The following is a 16,575-nucleotide window of genomic DNA, read 5'->3' on the forward strand; positions in this document are numbered from 1 at the left end:
AAGATGTTGATTTTCTCTTTTTTCCAGCCTCATGCTTTTATTTTGAAGGGTCCTTGCATTTCATTTATTTCAGAACACAGAGAACAAAGCTGTACAACGTACCTCACTCTCTCCTCAATTCACAAGTGATTAAACCGTAACACTCACAGGGCATTTTATTAAAGACGTCAAAGCGATGTAATGAGTCACGCAGTTCTGCTCGCCTCCCGAGGGCGGTCGGTATTTACTTTGAACAGCTGTTTGATGAACTCCAGTTTTGTGTGTGTGTGTGTGTGTGTGTGTAAACAGACTGGCTTAGAAATTGATTCCTGTACAGATTGATGGATTTGTTTTTTCAGATAGCAGGCTAGCTAGGAAGGTTGCTAAGTACACCATGTTTTAATGCTACATTAGCTGTCATTAACACAAGCTACATTTAGTCAAATAGCTTTCTCCAGAGATCCGTCGGCTGTCTTCCCGGCGAGCGGCGGCAAGCCTTTTTTGGCCCCACTAATGTGTCGTCACCATAGCAACTAGCGACAACAGCCATATTCTTTTGTACAAATCAGATGACCACAGAAAATAGTTCAATGTCAGTTCAATTACCATTCTATTTCTACGTCTTCGAGTCGGCTCGTCGATCTCTGCTCTACGCTGTACCCACATGTGCTTTGATTAAGCATGTTGCCGTGCTAACACGTGCCAACACGCTAACCCTGGGAAATATCATGCTAGAGGTTATAGCAAAATAAATATGATGTGTGCCTGCGTCTAGGCCCCAACCAGCTGCATTTGGTGACATCCAGCACGCTAATTTGTCAGCGTAGTACCGGGATACTGCTACATGTTTTCTATGCTAGCTAGCATAGCATTGCCATGTTATGTGAGCATTGATTTAGCTTAGCCAAGCTTTTGTCTCATTACTTTTAGGGAGGTCACAGAAAAGGGTATTTCTTGGATTTTATAAAAGCATCAGTTTGCTTTCATGTAGAACAAATATAATCATCTGTAGTTTATACTGTGTGTGCGCCTGTGCGTTGATGGACTTAAGCTTTGGCTGAGAGGTGTAGAGAGATGATCGCTTTGAGTTACGTTTTTTTAGAAACGTCAGTCCTCGTAGGCGGGAAAACACCGCTTGCATTCATGTTGTAGTCTTCTGAGCTTGTCATTGCCAATCAAGAAACAGAGCGACCAGAAAATCTTTTTCCCGAGAACAACCGAGACAAATTAATTAAAAGGAAAAAAAGAAACTCTTTAGACAAAAACAAAACAACATAATATTAGTTTTGAAGAAACCGAAAGGAAAATAAAAATTGAGCAAAACCCTCAAGGATTTGAACGCCACAACAACGTATCGTAGCTTCTATTTACATTTAAAACATCTTAAAGAACCTTATTTAGATCCTGAGTCATAAAACAAATAAAGAAAATACACTTAATTTGAAAGGAAAGGCACAAACCTGTACATCGACTTTATTTCTCCACGCGTCAGGATCCACAGTTTCACACAGTAACAAAAAACAATGCCTCAAACAAACAGAAAAGCAGTCTGCTAAAACGCTGCGTGACGACATGAATAATGTGCTTTTTAAAAGTGACATTTTAGTGTGAAGTGTTTCTATGCAAAGTGAAAAGAGTTCAGGTGAGGTGAGCAGGTGAGTTCAGGCGTAGGACAGATCCACCTGAAACGACAAACATCACGCACCTGATAAAGGGACAGCACACAGTAAAGGTTAATAAATTATGTTACACATACTGTTTTTTTCAAAATAATGGTCTGCATTTAACAAAAGGATACATATATCATTTTAGTTAACGTTAATTAAAAATTTCCTTTTTTTATACGTCAAGGCTTATGATTCATAAAAACCCTTTTGATGGAATGTTGCCCTCCTTCAGGATGTCGGGATAAGGATCCATTTCTCGCTGGGTAGCCCGAGGAATAAACACAAAACCAAAATGAATCCTTTGGTCAAAGAAAACCTCAAAAGAGGACTTCCTGTCTGTAGGCCTTAGAAATACTTGATCTGGTTTGTCTAAGCGTCTCGGCTTGATGAGTTGGGTTTGTTTTACTATCATATTCTCTTTGTTATTGGGGCCCACGTTGCTCGAATCAGTCTGTCTCTCACTGTCCTTGGAGCCCCTGTGGACACATTGTGTTGAAAGCTCTCTAAATCTTGTGCGCATCAGAACAGCACTCTGCTCTCTTCCCAGAAGCCATCTGTCTTATCAAACCGCCGTGGAGGAGTCAGAACTATTTATAACCCGAAAGAAAGCGTGTCGAGGAATGACCGACCGTTGTAAGAAGCGGGCACACTCACAGATTTGTTCCTGGACTCAAGAGGCGGTCCGGTTAGTAGGGGGGGGCAACCACATCTTTTGCTCCGCAGAGAAGTCATGTGACGAGCCCTTACGGTCTTCCTGGACTCAATTTTGCCATCGCGTCAAAAACAAGAGACCAAATTTGGTCTGAGAAGGAATGACTAAGTAGAAACCTGTCAATCAGAGTAAGCCACGCCGCAAAGCATCCCCTGCTTTATGGTCTGTTTGAACCTAAACCCATGTTTACAATGTTTACTGAGAGAATAAATCAGAGGAGTAGTAGTCATTTTCTCATAGACTTGGGCCAGAGGAGTCGCCCCCTGGTGGTCACTACAGAGAATGCAGCTTTTACGACATTCCTAAAAGCTCAATTTGTAGAAATGGAGGTGACTGCCTGGTTCCCATTGACTGGGTCTGAAACCTTAAATGACGTCTTTCCCTTTTACAAAACACCCAAATCACTTCATCAAGATTGAAGTCTTACCCTTTTTAAGGACCCGATGCTGCTCCCGCGGATCGCAGCCATCAGGTTGTCGTGGCTTGACCTCTCCGCTGGCTCTGGCAGCGCCAGGCATGGCGGTTCGTCTGGTCTCTTCTGCAGCAAAGGCTTCAAAGTCTTCTTCAGGTCAATGAGAATCTCTGCGCTCTCTTTCTGGTTGGCGCCGTTCTTGAGCTTCTTTGACTTTGTCTTCCTCTGGTTCGACTGGGTCTTCGGCATGTTCGAGCCATCGTGCTGTTTGAGCACTTCGGAGATCTTCCTCGTCAGCGGGTCTAAAGACTGAGGAGGTGGAGTAGAAGGAGGGTTTCTGTTCTGGTTTCCAATGGTCTTAGGAGGTTGTGATGTCTTCTTCAAGGGTCTGTTTACTGCGGGTGAACCAAGGCCATGTCCCGAGGCCTCGGGAGGACTCTGCTCCTTCTTCTGTCGCAGCCTCCGCTGACGCTGCTGGTCCTGGTTGCGCGTCAGGATGCCGGTCGCGGTCATCCTCGGGCCCGGGAGGTCAAACTGGTAGCCGAGCTTAAGCAGAGTGGTGTTTTCCCTCAGCAGCTGGACCATCTCCATCTCCACCTTCCCCCCGCATATGTGCCTCTGGTTGTGGAAGCGCAGCTCCACCAGCGTCTTGTTGTGCTGCAGCGCCTCCAGCAGCGCGAGGATGCCCCGACCGGACACAAAGTTGGAATCAATGTTCAGGTTCCTGACGGAGCGGTTCTCGCGGAGCATCCGGGACACGGCGAGGGCCACGCGGTCGTCGGCGTGGGTGTTGGTGAGGCTGAAGACGTGGACGTGGGTGTTGGCGCGCAGGGCATCGGCGAAGCCCAGCAAGGTGTCCTGGGAGATGTCCTCGATGTTGTTGAGGTTGACTTCACTCACAGCAGGGTCGTCGCAGAGGATCCGCTCCAGAGTCTCGAGGACGGCGGTGGGGTTCCCGCTCGCCCTGTCGGGGCTTTCCTTCAGGTCGGTTTCGGTCCTCCTCAATTCGCTCCTCAGGCCCTTAGAGAGACTTTTCTTCGAAGGACCTTCGCTCCTCATTGGAGCCTCCTTTTTACACTCATCTTTCTTTTCCGCCTCGTTGACTTTCCTCCCCTTTGGAGACGTCTTCATCCTGACGCTCCCCAGTGTCTTGCCGGTGTTGCCGGCGACGGCGGTCACTCGTCCCCCTCTGTGTTTCTCCTGCAGCCAATAAAAGGACAGAAAATGAACTGGAACGCTGATATTCTCCAGACTCTTTTAATTAAGAACCCTCTCCAGCGCTGGCAGGCAGTCATTAAGGCTGGCATTTCTATAACAGTCCATATTTTCTTCTTTCTTTCCACCCACACGTCTGAGGGGACAAATGTGACATTTCTACATAATTATATTATGCCAAAGGGTTGATGTTTGAACACATGATCAACATGCATGTACAATGAGATTATTTTCTTTTTGTAAATAAAACCAAGAGCAAAACAAACCAACTGTGATGGTGTGGCGTCAAATTATTGGAATTATTATCCTTTGACTGACAAAAATGTATTTTTAGGCTTGTTTTACACCAACAAAGATTAATGTAAAGCACAAATTAACTTAACTAAATTGTTTTGTACCAAACTTTAAAACTTGATTCCAATGAAACAAAATGAACATCTAAACCTGGCTTTAATTAGTTGCTCCAGAGCTTTAATGATCGGTATTGCCTTTACCAAAGAAATTTAAAGTGAAAGTTCCCCTTGTTTTTTATAGCCTACTTACTCGATCTGGAGAGCACGGCAGTTCAGTGATGAAGTTCTGTCCCCCGTTGGACTCCGTCCTCTCATCCCGCAGCAGCTTCCTGTTCTCGTCCTCCCAGTGCTTCAGCAGAGCGGCCCGGTCGAAGCCCCCCGTGGGGCGCCTGGCCGTCTGGTCCCTCTGCCTCAGGCCGATGGGGATGGTGTCGTCCAGGTCGGCCAGCTCCCTCTCCAGCTCCCAGAGCTCCTCGGAGGAGAGCGCGGCCAGCAGCTCGTCCTCGTCCACCTCCTCGCACTTATTCTGCCCGGAGGTGCTCATGGTTTCTTCTTCTTGTGCTTTTGTGTCCTTGGTTAAATCTTCCCTGGGTGGGTTTCCTGCTCCGGTCCCCTCTCTGACTCCATCAGGTTCCTTCAGGTCTGCTGGCGAGTCTTCGAGTGTCCTCGTTCATCTTCTGGTCCTAGACCCAGAGGGGCCTGACGGGGTCTTTTTTTAGGGTGTGAGTGTGTGTGTATGTGTGTGTGTAGGGGCTGGGTGGGTGGGGGGTGCGGGGGGTGGTCAATGAGATAGGCTTAGTACAGGAATGTGAGCCCTCTAAGTGGCCTGCAGCGAGAAGTCATCAGCAACTCTCGCCCTCGAGAAGAACCGAAGGGGAACACAGCGCCATGGGGGGACATCGGAGACGAAGCTCGTTACGTTGCGTTGTCAGGGAAACACTTGTTGAACCCTGACGCTGTTTACACCAACAAATCCACTTCTAGGCAGTGCAGGATGAGTCATCAGAGGCTTCAGAATTCAGAACCATCAACTTTCTCAGTTATTAGACAGTTTGGCAGTCTAGATGTGTCAGGATTTGGTTTTTTTTGCTACCACAAGGGTCGAGAAAAGTACAACTGAAAGCTGAAAAGAGCATTTTTACGAACAAAATATCACAATGAACTGACTGAACAATGTTCACTGAGGGAGTAAATCAAGAGGAAAGTAGTCATATGGGACTAGTCGCTCCCTGCTGGTCACTACAGAGAGGTTTAGGACACCACTGCAGAAGGTTTCTCGTTGAACTGCTGCATTAGTCACCATTAGTTCGGATGTGTAGGACCGACCTCCTATTGTTCTTTTCTTTCCTCTTTTCTTTTTTCTTTTGGAGGGCTGGTTGTTTGGTTTCCACGACAACCATCAGAGCTCAGTGGAGACGTGCATCCATCACTGATTCGTGTTTAACAAGCAGCTTTCGAAGTCGACTCGTGTTACACGTCCAGAGCGAAAAGACATGACACCACTGTGGTGAATTTGACCTTTGACCCGGATTATGCTGATGAGCATAATCAGTCTCATCCAGCTGTGCGCCGTGGACAAAGAATGGGAACATGATTACTCAAGGCCCCCACCTGCTTAAATGTGCAGAACTCCCATTTCCTCTTGGGCTGAATATTTTCTAAAATCATCCATACATTTTTAATAAAGTAATTTTGTCTCCTTCAGGCAGCTGATAGTTTCATTCATTTTCTACGGAAATAAACTTGCAGTGAAGCGATCCGTTACGGTCAGGGACTTTATTTATATATTAATTATATCTATGATTCTTTGGCACATGTCCCAAACCTCAAAGGAAACATTTATAACGTGTTTTAAAAATAGATTTAATTATTTTTCCTCTGAGCCCCTGCTCGCCTACTCTACAAGTTAAGAATTTCAGGGATTATTTATTGTCATTATGCACAACATAATTCAGTTGTACCCCCACAGACAACAAACAAAACATAACAGTAGTACATTCATGTAGTGCATTTCTGGATTTGCCACATATGGAATGTAAATAATATGTAATATAGTAAGGCCAATGTCTTCACCTTCTCCAGTCCAATCACAGTCCAGCTCTCGGCCTGATGTTAGCTTAGCTTGGCCCTCCCACCTCTGGGGCGGTTTTAGCTGCTCTTGCACCTGCTGTTGTTTCACCTCTGCCTCGGCGCCGACCCAACTCGCAGTTTGAGAGTCGTTCAAACCTCTCGTCTATTATCAGGTTCTCTGTGACCAGAATCTGAAGCCACGTTGTTGTGTTGTTATTGTTGTTATTCAAGCAGGTCAGGAGGTCCAACTTAGTCCCAACATCTCCAGCTTTAGTCCAGACTGAGATCCCCCCTCAGCCACAGGAGGAATTGCCTCACTATTATCTGGTTTACGCATGTGTATATATATATGTATTTAAGTATGAATTTCCTTTGGATTTATCCAGGAAACCATTTCTACAATCAACGCATTTCGTTCTTAGAAGGTGAAACCATAAAGCAGGGGATTACTGTGATTGACAGGTCTCTACTATGGCTTTTGTAAAATATTCTTCTTTTTTATTATTCTTCTTTTTATTTGAGAATCAACCTTGTGGTTATGTGATGTCTGACCATCAGCTGGTCTGATACTTTCTTCCACAAGTCACAACTAAGAGGCTCTGTTCTCTAATTTGACCATGTGACAGTTCAATAATAGCACTAATTATGATAATCAGTCAGAGGGACGTTTTGATAAAATAAAGAGTTGGTGATCACAGATCTGGGCCTTTAAGTAGCTTTGACAAACCGGCTCTGTTTAATAAGAACCAACAGATGAGACGTCGTCGCCCTCACTCCTCTCCGCGGAGGACTTAGTCGTGGAGGTCGTTCCCTCTGAACATCAGGAAGTCCCTCAGCCGGTCGGGCAGCTGGGCGGACCTCAGAGCGCTGCAGCTCAGGTGTTTCCTGATCACCACTCTGCTCAGGTGAGACAGAGAGCGAGGGTTACCTGGAGACCACAGGGAGACGCCGGTTGGAAAGTTTTAACTGGATGTCTACAGTGAAGTCTCCTGGTGTTCTCTAGCAGCTCTTTGTCGAGGGACTGAGCCCCTCCCCTTGCTGTGTCTTCCATGGGACCTCATTTTGGAAATATGTATGTCAATTAACAGCAAGAGACAGTTTAAAACGTGCCATTGGATGGAGACTTAGCCTCTCCATTACACCCCCCCCTCCCCTGGCCCCGCCCCGCTGACTCACACGTGGTGCGGTGGATGCGAGGCCACTCCTCGTGTCTCTCCACCAGCTTCGTCAGTTTGCTGCAGAGAGAAACCGGTCCAACGTAGTCGAGGAGGATCGACACCACCCGGCCCGCCAGGCCCGCCAGGCGGGGGGCGCTGACAAAGTCGCAGAACTGGACAACAAAGTAAGACATTTATTGGACTAGTAGTTATTTAGATTACTATTCATAATAGTTAATTAAATTAAAATCCAGTATTGAATCCCTTATTTAACTTGCTTTACCTTTTGCGATGTAAAGAAATTATCAAATAAATACAACTCAATAACCTTTTGTTGGCTGAGAAGGCCGATTAGTTATTATTGATGCTTTTATTAATGATCACAGACAAATGAAAATTAAGTATGAGTTGTGCCTGGTGAGATTTCTTTTTAATAAATTACAATAATCCTTTTCCGACTCCAGCGAGGACGAGAACTCACTGCGACTCCCTCCTTCGTCTCCGGCGAGTCGTCGGACCCGCTCAGGGGGTCCCAGTCGTCGCCATGGTTACAACGGAAACACTTCTCGGCGTCGTAGCCGCTATGGAGCAACAGCCTCATCATCGCCTCGTCCTTCAGGCAGTACTGCAGCGCCGTGGGAAACGTTGCGTCGCTCGTCAATGCCGAGCGACAGTTGGCGTCCGCCCCGGCCTCCAGCAGCAGCCTAGCGATTTCGCGGCACCCCGACCGGACCGCCACCAGGAGGCAGCACAGCGGGTCCAGGTCGGGTTGAGCCCCCGACCTCAGCAGGATCTCGGTGCAGGCCGCGTCCCTGTTGGAGACGGCGAAGTACAGCGGGCTGCTTCTCGCGTCGCCGTAGCCGTGGGAGACGTGGGGGGCTAGCCGGGCGTTGACGTCGAAGCCTTCCCGCAGCAGCAGCTCCAGGCAGGGGGCGTGGCCTCCGTCGGCGGCGGAGTGCACCGGGCTGTAGCCGGACAGACGCAGGGCTCGCCGGGTGGTGATCGGGATCAAAGTCCTCAAAGCGCTGGTGGAGGGGAAGAAAAGAGCGGGTCGTTATAGAACAGGGGTCTCAAACATACGGAACTAGCAGGGCTAGGACTAAAGCGCTAGAACGTTTCCCACGTGGTCGGGACATTTTACTCCCGACTTGTTGGAAACTCATCGGGCAGCCTTCACAAATGTAGATTTTAGAAGTAGCTGGCTGTGTGTGAGGATAACTAGTTATATCAGATGAATGCATGTATCAGGCCCTGTGTTAATTTACTCATCACTTGGCGAGCTAACGTCTTAAATGGACACCAAATGCACACAGTACAGACTGCTCTGCCTTGAGGGACTCGTCTGTCTCTTTTTAACGGCCTCAATCTAGAATCTCCTTCTGGTTTCGGCAGAGACATGCGATCACCCTCGGTTCAATGAACTCTTTTGTCTCTTCTGCGTTTGGTGCAGTTCAGCTTTCGGGGTTCGCTGACTCACAGGAGGTGTCCCTCGTAGGCGGCGTGGTGGATGGGCAGCTGGGAGCTCAGGTTATGGATGTTGGGGTTCGCTCCGTGCTGCAGCAGGATGTCGATGCAGTCTAGATTCCCTGAGCCCGCGGCGTCGTACAAGACGCTGTCGCCGTTCGGCGCCCGGCCGTTTACATCGGCACCTTTTTTTTCAAAATGTATACAGAAGAAGAAAACAAAATAATTTGGATTTTCAAAGGCAGGTTTTTAAAAACGCTGGAATGAAATCAGTGGGTTGGTTATCGATTCACCGTGTTTGATGAGGAGCTCCAGGACCTCCGAGTGGCCGTACTCCGCAGCGACGCCCAGAAGAGTCACTCCGTACTGGTCTGTCTCCGAGACCTGACCTCCGTTCTGCAGCAGCAGGTCCACGACGCCAACGCAGCCGGCCCTGCAGGCCTCGTGCATGGCCGTCCACTTCTTCAGACACACCTGCCCCACCCGAGCCCCCCCGGCTATCAGACTGGAAACCATCTGGCAAGATCCGGATCGGACCGCTGCAAAGAGGAGGAACCAAAGGTGAGGAAGGACAGGGCGAACGTCTACTGACCAGCAGGGGGCGACCCCCCCCTTAAGTCTGATGGCGTGGAAGTCTGACCTAGAAGCAGAGGGGATTCGTTGTTGCTGTTGGTCGTGTGAGGAGAAGCTCCGTAGTCCAGCAGCATCTTCACGTTCTCCACAAAACCAGCTGTCACTGCCAGAGTGAGGAAGCTCTCTCCCTCCGAGGTCCTTTCCTCCAGAGTCAGACGGAGAGACGCTGCAGCACAAACAAGAAAAGTTGACCGTTGATTCACTGAAATCAGCTGTAAAGACACGAGAAGTGACCCGTTACTGTATCCCGTCCGACTGGGAGAAGTAAGGAATAAGTAACACCTAATATTATCTGTCATTGATAAATGATTAACCGATGGTAAACTTTAGTCATTATTTTAAGAAGAACTCTACTCCATGCGCCACGCTCCCCCATTTTCTTAGATATGAATTGAATGTAATCAACTCAACTCAACAATCCCCCTTTGTTGCGTCATTCGCTTGCTCTGAAGTCTCTTCTTTAGGTCATCTTAACGCCTTCAGTGGCTCTTTCTCTTCCCCTGGTGGGAAATCAAAATGTGGACCTCTTACCCACCGTGCAGCACCGTCTGTAGGACCAGGACCAGAGGTTGGACCACCGCCCTGTGCAGAGGGTACCAGCCGCGCTCATCCGTCTGACTGAAGGCTGCTGGGAAATCACACAGCTTCTGCAAGGCGAGTACGTCACCTGCAGCGACAGGTTGAACTGAGTCAGTGCTCTATTATTGAGTCAAGCTACAAAGATACTACAAAGAGATACAAAGTAACTACAAACCGACAGAAAATCAGTATAAAGAGATACAAAAAGGTTACTAAGAGAAACAAAACCATCACAAAGACATAAATAACTACAAAGAGACTCAAAACAAGTGCTACGAAACAAAGAACAAATGTTTGCAAAGATCTGAGTAATTGTTCTATTCCGAACACATAAGGGTCACGAGGAAGTGTATTTTGGAACCATTGATTGACTGTATCACTGGGGGAAGAATTTGACTTTTTTACCTTCTTTGATGGCCTCTGTGAGCTGCAGAGCTTCACTCCTGAACATTAAAGGGGAGATGAATGCACATCTTTTAGAAATATGCAGCAATGTGGGAGGAGGAATTGTTCCCCCGAGGCCGTACCTTCCGGGTCCCTTTTCACGTTCCATCGACTCCTCAATGCTCATCTCAACGTCCAAGTGCAGAAGCTGGTCTTCCTTCAGGTCATCAGGTGTCCATCCTTCGGACATCACACAGCTACAGACACACAAATTCACAACTTCACATGACTTCAGTCTCTATCTGTTTGAAGAAAAGGTCCAAAACTCAAAAATATTACGGCGATAAAAGACAAAGAAAAACATTGAAACGTCCCATTTGAGGACCTGAAGTTGTATGTTGCGTTGATCAGATATAACATTGGGGGTACAGGTACACAACAGTATAAACTCTACAGGGAAAAGTGTCTGAATACACCTGTAACATGATCGAAGCTACATGGACGGATCCTCACCTGGTCTAATGGGTTGTCGTAGGAGTCAAGGGACGAAGCAGCAGCAAAGTGTTTCATGGCTGAACTGCTCCGTCTCTCTCACACACACACACACACACACACTCTGAAAGGTTATTTATAGGCCTCACCTGTTCCAGTGTATTTAACATGCAGCCGTTTCACAGCACTCAACAGAGCGTAACGCGACTCCCTGAAGTCACATGACGCAACACACAGAGAGGTGAGTAAAAAGCTTTTTAAAAATGCTGTTTTTTTTTCTATCTAAGACTACATTTCCCATCAGCCCCCCCCCCCCCCCCCCGTCCGACAAATAAAACCCAAACATTTGAGATGATTGTCTCCTTCTGCCAACCTATATTATTATATGTTATGAACTTCATTCTGTGTCAAGTAGAGACATTTTCTGATCATTTACACGCCCATGAAATGGATCACCAATGTGAAAATAAAGAACATGTATGCTTCAGTTAAGAAGCTGAAATGTGGAAAAATGTGAACTGATAAATACGTAAAACATTAATACCACAACAACATTTTTATTGTACAGCACTGTACTTCTAAGAAACAAATAATACAGATTAAAAAACGAGTGGGATTCTAGAACTTCCAGGTTATGTTGGTACGATGCGCCGGGGGTCCCGGCTGTAGAGGTCGAGCTCCTGGTACAACAGGAAGCTCCTCAGTCGGGGGGGAAACACCTGCGAGCTCATGATTTCGGGGTTGTTGAGTCTCTTCAGGGTGAGACACCTCCTGACCTCCAGTCTGCAGAGGTGCCTGAGGGAGCGAGGGCTGTCTGGAGAGCAAGGAGGAAGAAATGATTGACTTCCTGAAATCATACTGTAATAAAACACATTTTGGCCCTAATAAATGGAGACCAGTCACTGGGATGATCAGCAAGAAACGATCGTTGGTATCAAATACAAAGAAACTGTAAAACTCACTGAGGACGTCACGTATTTCGGGCCACTCCCTCTGCCCCTCCAGGAGCAGCCTGAGTTTGGAGCAGATGTGGACGTGGCCCACGTAGTCCAGCAGGGTCCGGACCACGGCCCCAGAGAGGTGCACCACGCAGCAGAGGCTCATGAACTCGCAGAACTGGAGAGAGGGCGAACATTCAGCGTCATTACCGTCGCCTTTCCCTACGCCTTCATGAGAATAAACACATTTGTAGAGACTTCACTTTTTGTCCTTCTGCCTCGATGATGAATGTACATTTACTGAATTTGTGTTCCAGAGCAATTTAGCATCGTGGATTTGTTCAATTCAGATTGATGGGCCTTCAATATTCAGACGATTTTTCCTGCTGAGAAGCTTGTCTCAAATGACATAAGAAACATCCTTATCCTGGTGCATGCAGTGTAAGAGGTTGGTTAGAATGTTAAACTTCCTTCTGGATTGGGACATCCAACTATCCCAATCACTGCGGTTAATGGGGTAACAGAAAGTGTATTTTTCTGAGAGCGTCACACCAAATAAAAATGGGAAGGACCAACGTGAGCCGCTCACAGGTATTTCGCCCCCCGCCTCATTTGGCGCACGCAGGGCGTCGTCATGGTGACAGCGGAAGCACCTCTCCACCTCATAGCCGGCGTTGAGGAGCAGCCTCATCATCGCCTCGTCCTTCAGGCAGTACTGCAGCGCCGTGGGAAACACCGTGTCGCTCACCACCGCAAAGCAGCGGTTCACGTCGGCCTTGGCCGTCAGCAGCAGCTTGACGATCTCGTGGCGCCCCGAGCGGACCGCCACCAGGAGGCAGCACAGCGGGTCCAGGTCCGTCCTCGCCCCGGCCGCTAGCAGCAGCCGGGTGCAGTCCACGTCCCCGTTGGAGACGGCAAAGTACAAGGCGCTCCTCCGCATATCCCGGTAGCTTTCGGAGTTTCTGGCGTCCATGCGGTAGTTGACGTTGAAGCCGCGGGCCAACAGGAGCTTCAGGCAGTGGCGCCGGCCTCCCTCCGCCGCCGAGTGCACCGGGCTCTGGCCCGCCTCTTTGATGGCCTTCTTGGTAGTCAAAGGCAGCAGCCTCTTCAGGGCACTGTGGGAGAAGAAAACAAGAGTCAAGTCCCACCTCTCCAAAGGCAGACCGGCCAATCGCAGCGCAGAATCGCCCGGTTTGACCAGGGTCAAATATCCTGAACCCTCATCAATGGTTCCAGATGTTCAGGCTGCTTTTAGTGGCTCCGGAGGTCGTCGAGGTTTAAACCCTGTGTGATAGTGACGCTGGAAGCAGATGTTTCTTCCTAGGGAACCTCGGACAGAGCACGACATTCCCCACAAGACGAGCGGTCCGCAAGCGGCCTCGGGGGCTTACTCGTAGTGTCCAGCGTGCGCCACCTTGTGGACGGGCAGGTGACCGGTGGCACTCGGCAGGTTGGGGTCGGCTCCGTTGTCCAGCAGCAGCTGAATGCAGGCGGTGCTTCCGGACCCGGCCGCGTCCATCAGAACGCTTTCCCCGTTACAGGCCTGGGAGTTCACTGAGCTACCTGGGGGGGAGACAATGGACACCAGGTGTCCGGGTTACATTGTTCCTCCCTGGCCCCTGCACTGCGTTTTGAACCCTCAGACTGACCACAGTTCAGCAGAATCTCAGCCACGTGGAAGTGCCCGTGCTCCGCAGCCAAGGCGAGCGGCGTCCTGCCCGATTCGTCCCTCTGGTTGACACGGCCGCCGTTCCTCAGCAGCAGCATAAGGACGTCCACGTCGCCGGCCGCGGCTGCCTCGTGCATCGCCGTCCTCTTCCTGCAGCAGACCTGATCCACCCAGGCGTTGTGCTCCATCAGCGTGGACGTCATCTCGCACGAGCCGGCCTTCACCGCTGCAGGGGGGGCAAAAAGTCCAAAGTGTGTCCAATGGCTTATCAATATAATTATGACGTGTTCATTTAATCTTGTTGATTTGGGGTAAGAAACTTCAATAAATCCAGAGGTTTGAACACACCAATATAATAGATATTAAAGATGAATTATGACTAGTTTCATTTATAATCTACAAGTACTAGTTCATCACCAACATCACTGGTGGTTACGATGTTTAACTGCCGAAGAGATATCCTGGCAATTTGTTTTTGGTGTGGTGTGGTGTGGGGGGGGGGGGGGTTACCGAGCAGCAGCGGCGACTCGTTGCTGCCGTTGGTGTTGAGAGGCGAGGCCCCGTGCTCCAGTAGGGTCCTCACGTTGTGCACTAGCACGGCTTTCACCGCAAGTGTCAGCGGCGTCTCGCCCCCCACGGCCGTCCTCTCCTCCAGGCCGAGCCCCCGAGCACCCGCTGACAACGAGCAGCACAAACACATCAACACTCCAGATGTCGAGTATAATTAAAATATACTTCAAGTTGAAACAAGGTTGGAATAAAGTAGTTAGAAGAGTTGTATCTAAGTACAACTTGAAGGTGTCCCAAATAATACGTCATTGTGTTTAAGTACATGTACTGATGATATACAATTAGCATACTAACTACACTGTGAGTACAGAACATGCATTAAGCATGAGTTCATCAAGTACACTTAAATGAAATGTACTTCCTTGTTCTGCTAATTAATTAATCAATTGAAATATTGTTGCTATCGATATATATATTTCTCCTCATACTGAAGAAATGTCCTCACATGTCAGGACGGTCTGCAGAATCTCCAGGACCGGCTGCGAGGCGGCTCGATGGAGGGGAAGCCAGCCGCGACTGTCCCGCTCCCTGAAGGCGAAGGTGTGCCTCAGCATCCCCCTCAGCATCAGGACCTCACCTGGTCGCCGTGGCAATGAGACAACAACCCACGAGGGGTTTTGAGCAAAGGAATCCAGGACTCTGGGAAGCTGAGGAAATATTCTGCACAATGTGCCTGCGTATTTATGGGATGTTTATTTATCAGCAGCCAACGGACGGCGAAGGTACTTCCTGTCCAGCTCACCTTGCTCAATGGCTGCCAGGACCTTCAGATTTTCATCCGTCGCTGCTCCTAAACTAACAGCCGGAGTGGAGGAAGCAGTCAGCTGGTTTGATCACATTAACACATGTTCTTGACGTGTGGACGTGGCTTCCAAACCTTGCTGCAGATTTCAGAAAGGCATCTTGGCAGGAGTCTTGAATACTGAGCTGGATGATGTAGTCACTGAGCTCCTCTTCAGCATATTCTTCATGAGTGTCCATCACTCTGCAGGGAGGACACCCACAATAAAGAAGGATTCATACTAATAATACTTTTTTACAGCATTTATGAATCATAAGCATGAGCACATTAGTTACAAATCACCGTTGTTTAAAGCTACTAAAAATAACGTGTGTTGTGTTGATTCCGGCGCCCCCTGTGAACTAAAGTCATGTTGTCTCTTTTCTCCAAGGTCTCTTAAGGAAACCTCATTATACTGCAACATGGTCTGAGAGTCCGGTTCTTTCAGTCCTGGTTCTGGTTCTTCAGCGGGTCCAGCAATATGTCCTGGGTGTCCAGCAGCGTGGAGGAGAGACTGTCTCTGTTGGAGGATGGAGGACCTGGGTCCGTTCCTGGTGTACTGGTCTCTGCTGGAGGATCTGTCCACAGAGGACTGGTCTCTGCTGGAGGATGGAGGACCTGTGTCCGTTCCTGGTGTACTGGTATCTGCTGGAGGATCTGGATCTGTCCCCGGTGGACTGTCTCTGCTGGATTCTGAGCTAAAGGAGGTTCTGGTGAACCTGCATGATGTCGTCTGGTTTCCCAGGAATCCGAACCAGTGTCCCCGGCAAGGAGCGTTAAGAAGAACCATATAAAAATAGACCATCCTCTCTGACGGTTCACATTTAGAAAAAAAGACTTAATGGTCTTCAGCAGTGTGTTAGTTGGTTTCGACTTTAAAGTCCTATGATGACGCTCAACTCATGATGTATTTTGTCCTTTAACGTCTTGTGTCTTAGTTGCTGTATTTCTCACACAGATTTCCATCCAGTTGGAGTGCCAGTACAAGAGGGTGGACAAATAACAGAAACACTTACAAATAAATCCACCAACTAATTGCCGATGCAGCATCGTTATGTTATTGTGTCCAACCCCTTTACAAACATAAAGAATGTCACACAAAGAAAAAACAACAAAAAAAAACGTCAAATACCCGCAGATGACAAAGACTCTCACCTGCGAGACGTGCAGCACCCAACAGTTCTGTCCCGAGGCGAGTAACCGGGGGGGCGATGGGGCCGAGGGGCGTGAGCGGGTCGACACCTGGCCGCTCTTAAATATAGCCGGGCTACGTGTGCTATTGTGTCAAGCTAAGCCGGGGTCTTTGCCGGGAGTCTGACATTCTAGACCCCAAAAGCCCCCCCCCCCCCTGAAAAGAAAATAACAGATCAAATCTGAGCTTAGAAAGCAGCTAAAAATGAAAGGAACGAACAGTTGAATAAATGTTTTATGTGAAACATCATTTACAACCATGTAAGATTAACTCATATATACTATAAATGTGTACTACAAAAAGTATGTATAAAAATCATTCCTAAATTCAAAATTACAAAAGTACCAAAAGTAAAGCGTGGGTGTGAC

At 48.3% G+C, this 16,575-nt stretch overlaps 3 protein-coding genes across 6 annotated transcripts; all 3 read right to left on the reverse strand.

The window, feature by feature from the left end:
• Positions 1-1,438: 1,438 nt before the first annotated feature.
• lmod2a (leiomodin 2 (cardiac) a) lies at positions 1,439-5,023 on the reverse strand. 2 transcript variants are annotated; one of them, XM_078081895.1, is made up of 4 exons: positions 4,529-5,023; positions 2,786-3,970; positions 1,850-1,905; positions 1,439-1,661 (listed from the first exon to the last, which is right to left on the reverse strand). In XM_078081895.1, the coding sequence occupies exons 1-4, from the start codon at positions 4,820-4,822 to the stop codon at positions 1,598-1,600; spliced, it is 1,599 nt and encodes a 532-aa protein (XP_077938021.1). In that variant the 5' UTR covers positions 4,823-5,023; the 3' UTR covers positions 1,439-1,597. The 2 variants fall into 2 exon arrangements, with proteins under 2 accessions (XP_077938021.1, XP_040019131.2); XM_040163197.2 differs by lacking the exon at positions 1,850-1,905.
• A 1,016-nt stretch (positions 5,024-6,039) lies between these two features.
• On the reverse strand, positions 6,040-11,180 carry asb15a (ankyrin repeat and SOCS box containing 15a). 3 transcript variants are annotated; one of them, XM_040163761.2, is made up of 10 exons: positions 11,079-11,180; positions 10,709-10,822; positions 10,587-10,624; positions 10,138-10,269; positions 9,610-9,768; positions 9,263-9,508; positions 8,983-9,154; positions 7,987-8,530; positions 7,525-7,678; positions 6,040-7,276 (listed from the first exon to the last, which is right to left on the reverse strand). In XM_040163761.2, exons 2-10 carry the CDS (start codon positions 10,813-10,815, stop codon positions 7,140-7,142), a joined length of 1,689 nt encoding a protein of 562 aa, XP_040019695.2. In that variant the 5' UTR covers positions 10,816-10,822; positions 11,079-11,180; the 3' UTR covers positions 6,040-7,139. The 3 variants fall into 3 exon arrangements, with proteins under 3 accessions (XP_040019695.2, XP_040019697.2, XP_040019696.2); XM_040163762.2 differs by having other exon boundaries at positions 7,066-7,245; XM_040163763.2 differs by lacking the exon at positions 11,079-11,180 and having other exon boundaries at positions 10,134-10,269; positions 10,709-10,811.
• A 419-nt stretch (positions 11,181-11,599) lies between these two features.
• On the reverse strand, positions 11,600-16,363 carry LOC120809274 (ankyrin repeat and SOCS box protein 15). The gene is made up of 10 exons (XM_040162962.2): positions 16,171-16,363; positions 15,112-15,219; positions 14,977-15,029; positions 14,680-14,811; positions 14,175-14,339; positions 13,645-13,890; positions 13,387-13,558; positions 12,585-13,110; positions 12,020-12,173; positions 11,600-11,871 (listed from the first exon to the last, which is right to left on the reverse strand). Exons 2-10 carry the CDS (start codon positions 15,213-15,215, stop codon positions 11,690-11,692), a joined length of 1,734 nt encoding a protein of 577 aa, XP_040018896.2. The 5' UTR covers positions 15,216-15,219; positions 16,171-16,363; the 3' UTR covers positions 11,600-11,689.
• Between the last annotated feature and the right edge of the window lie 212 nt (positions 16,364-16,575).

This window comes from Gasterosteus aculeatus, chromosome X (genome assembly GCF_964276395.1).
Source record: "Gasterosteus aculeatus chromosome X, fGasAcu3.hap1.1, whole genome shotgun sequence".
Lineage (NCBI taxonomy): Eukaryota > Metazoa > Chordata > Actinopteri > Perciformes > Gasterosteidae > Gasterosteus > Gasterosteus aculeatus.

Coding starts and splice junctions, on each gene's coding strand:
- lmod2a (XM_078081895.1), bottom strand. CDS start 4,822: ATGAGCACCTCCGGGCAGAATAAGTGCGAGGAGGTGGACGAGGACGAG. Junction 3,971..4,528: donor TGCCGTGCTCTCCAGATCGA/GTAAGTAGGCTA, acceptor TATTGGCTGCAG/GAGAAACACAGAGGGGGACG. Junction 1,662..1,849: donor GGCAACATTCCATCAAAAGG/GTTTTTATGAAT, acceptor TTGTCGTTTCAG/GTGGATCTGTCCTACGCCTG.
- asb15a (XM_040163761.2), bottom strand. CDS start 10,815: ATGTCCGAAGGATGGACACCTGATGACCTGAAGGAAGACCAGCTTCTG. Junction 9,155..9,262: donor GGAGCTCCTCATCAAACACG/GTGAATCGATAA, acceptor TTGAAAAAAAAG/GTGCCGATGTAAACGGCCGG. Junction 8,531..8,982: donor GCCTACGAGGGACACCTCCT/GTGAGTCAGCGA, acceptor CCCCTCCACCAG/CGCTTTGAGGACTTTGATCC.
- LOC120809274 (XM_040162962.2), bottom strand. CDS start 15,215: ATGGACACTCATGAAGAATATGCTGAAGAGGAGCTCAGTGACTACATC. Junction 14,812..14,976: donor CCTGGCAGCCATTGAGCAAG/GTGAGCTGGACA, acceptor CACGGCGACCAG/GTGAGGTCCTGATGCTGAGG. Junction 13,559..13,644: donor TGAGATTCTGCTGAACTGTG/GTCAGTCTGAGG, acceptor TCTCCCCCCCAG/GTAGCTCAGTGAACTCCCAG.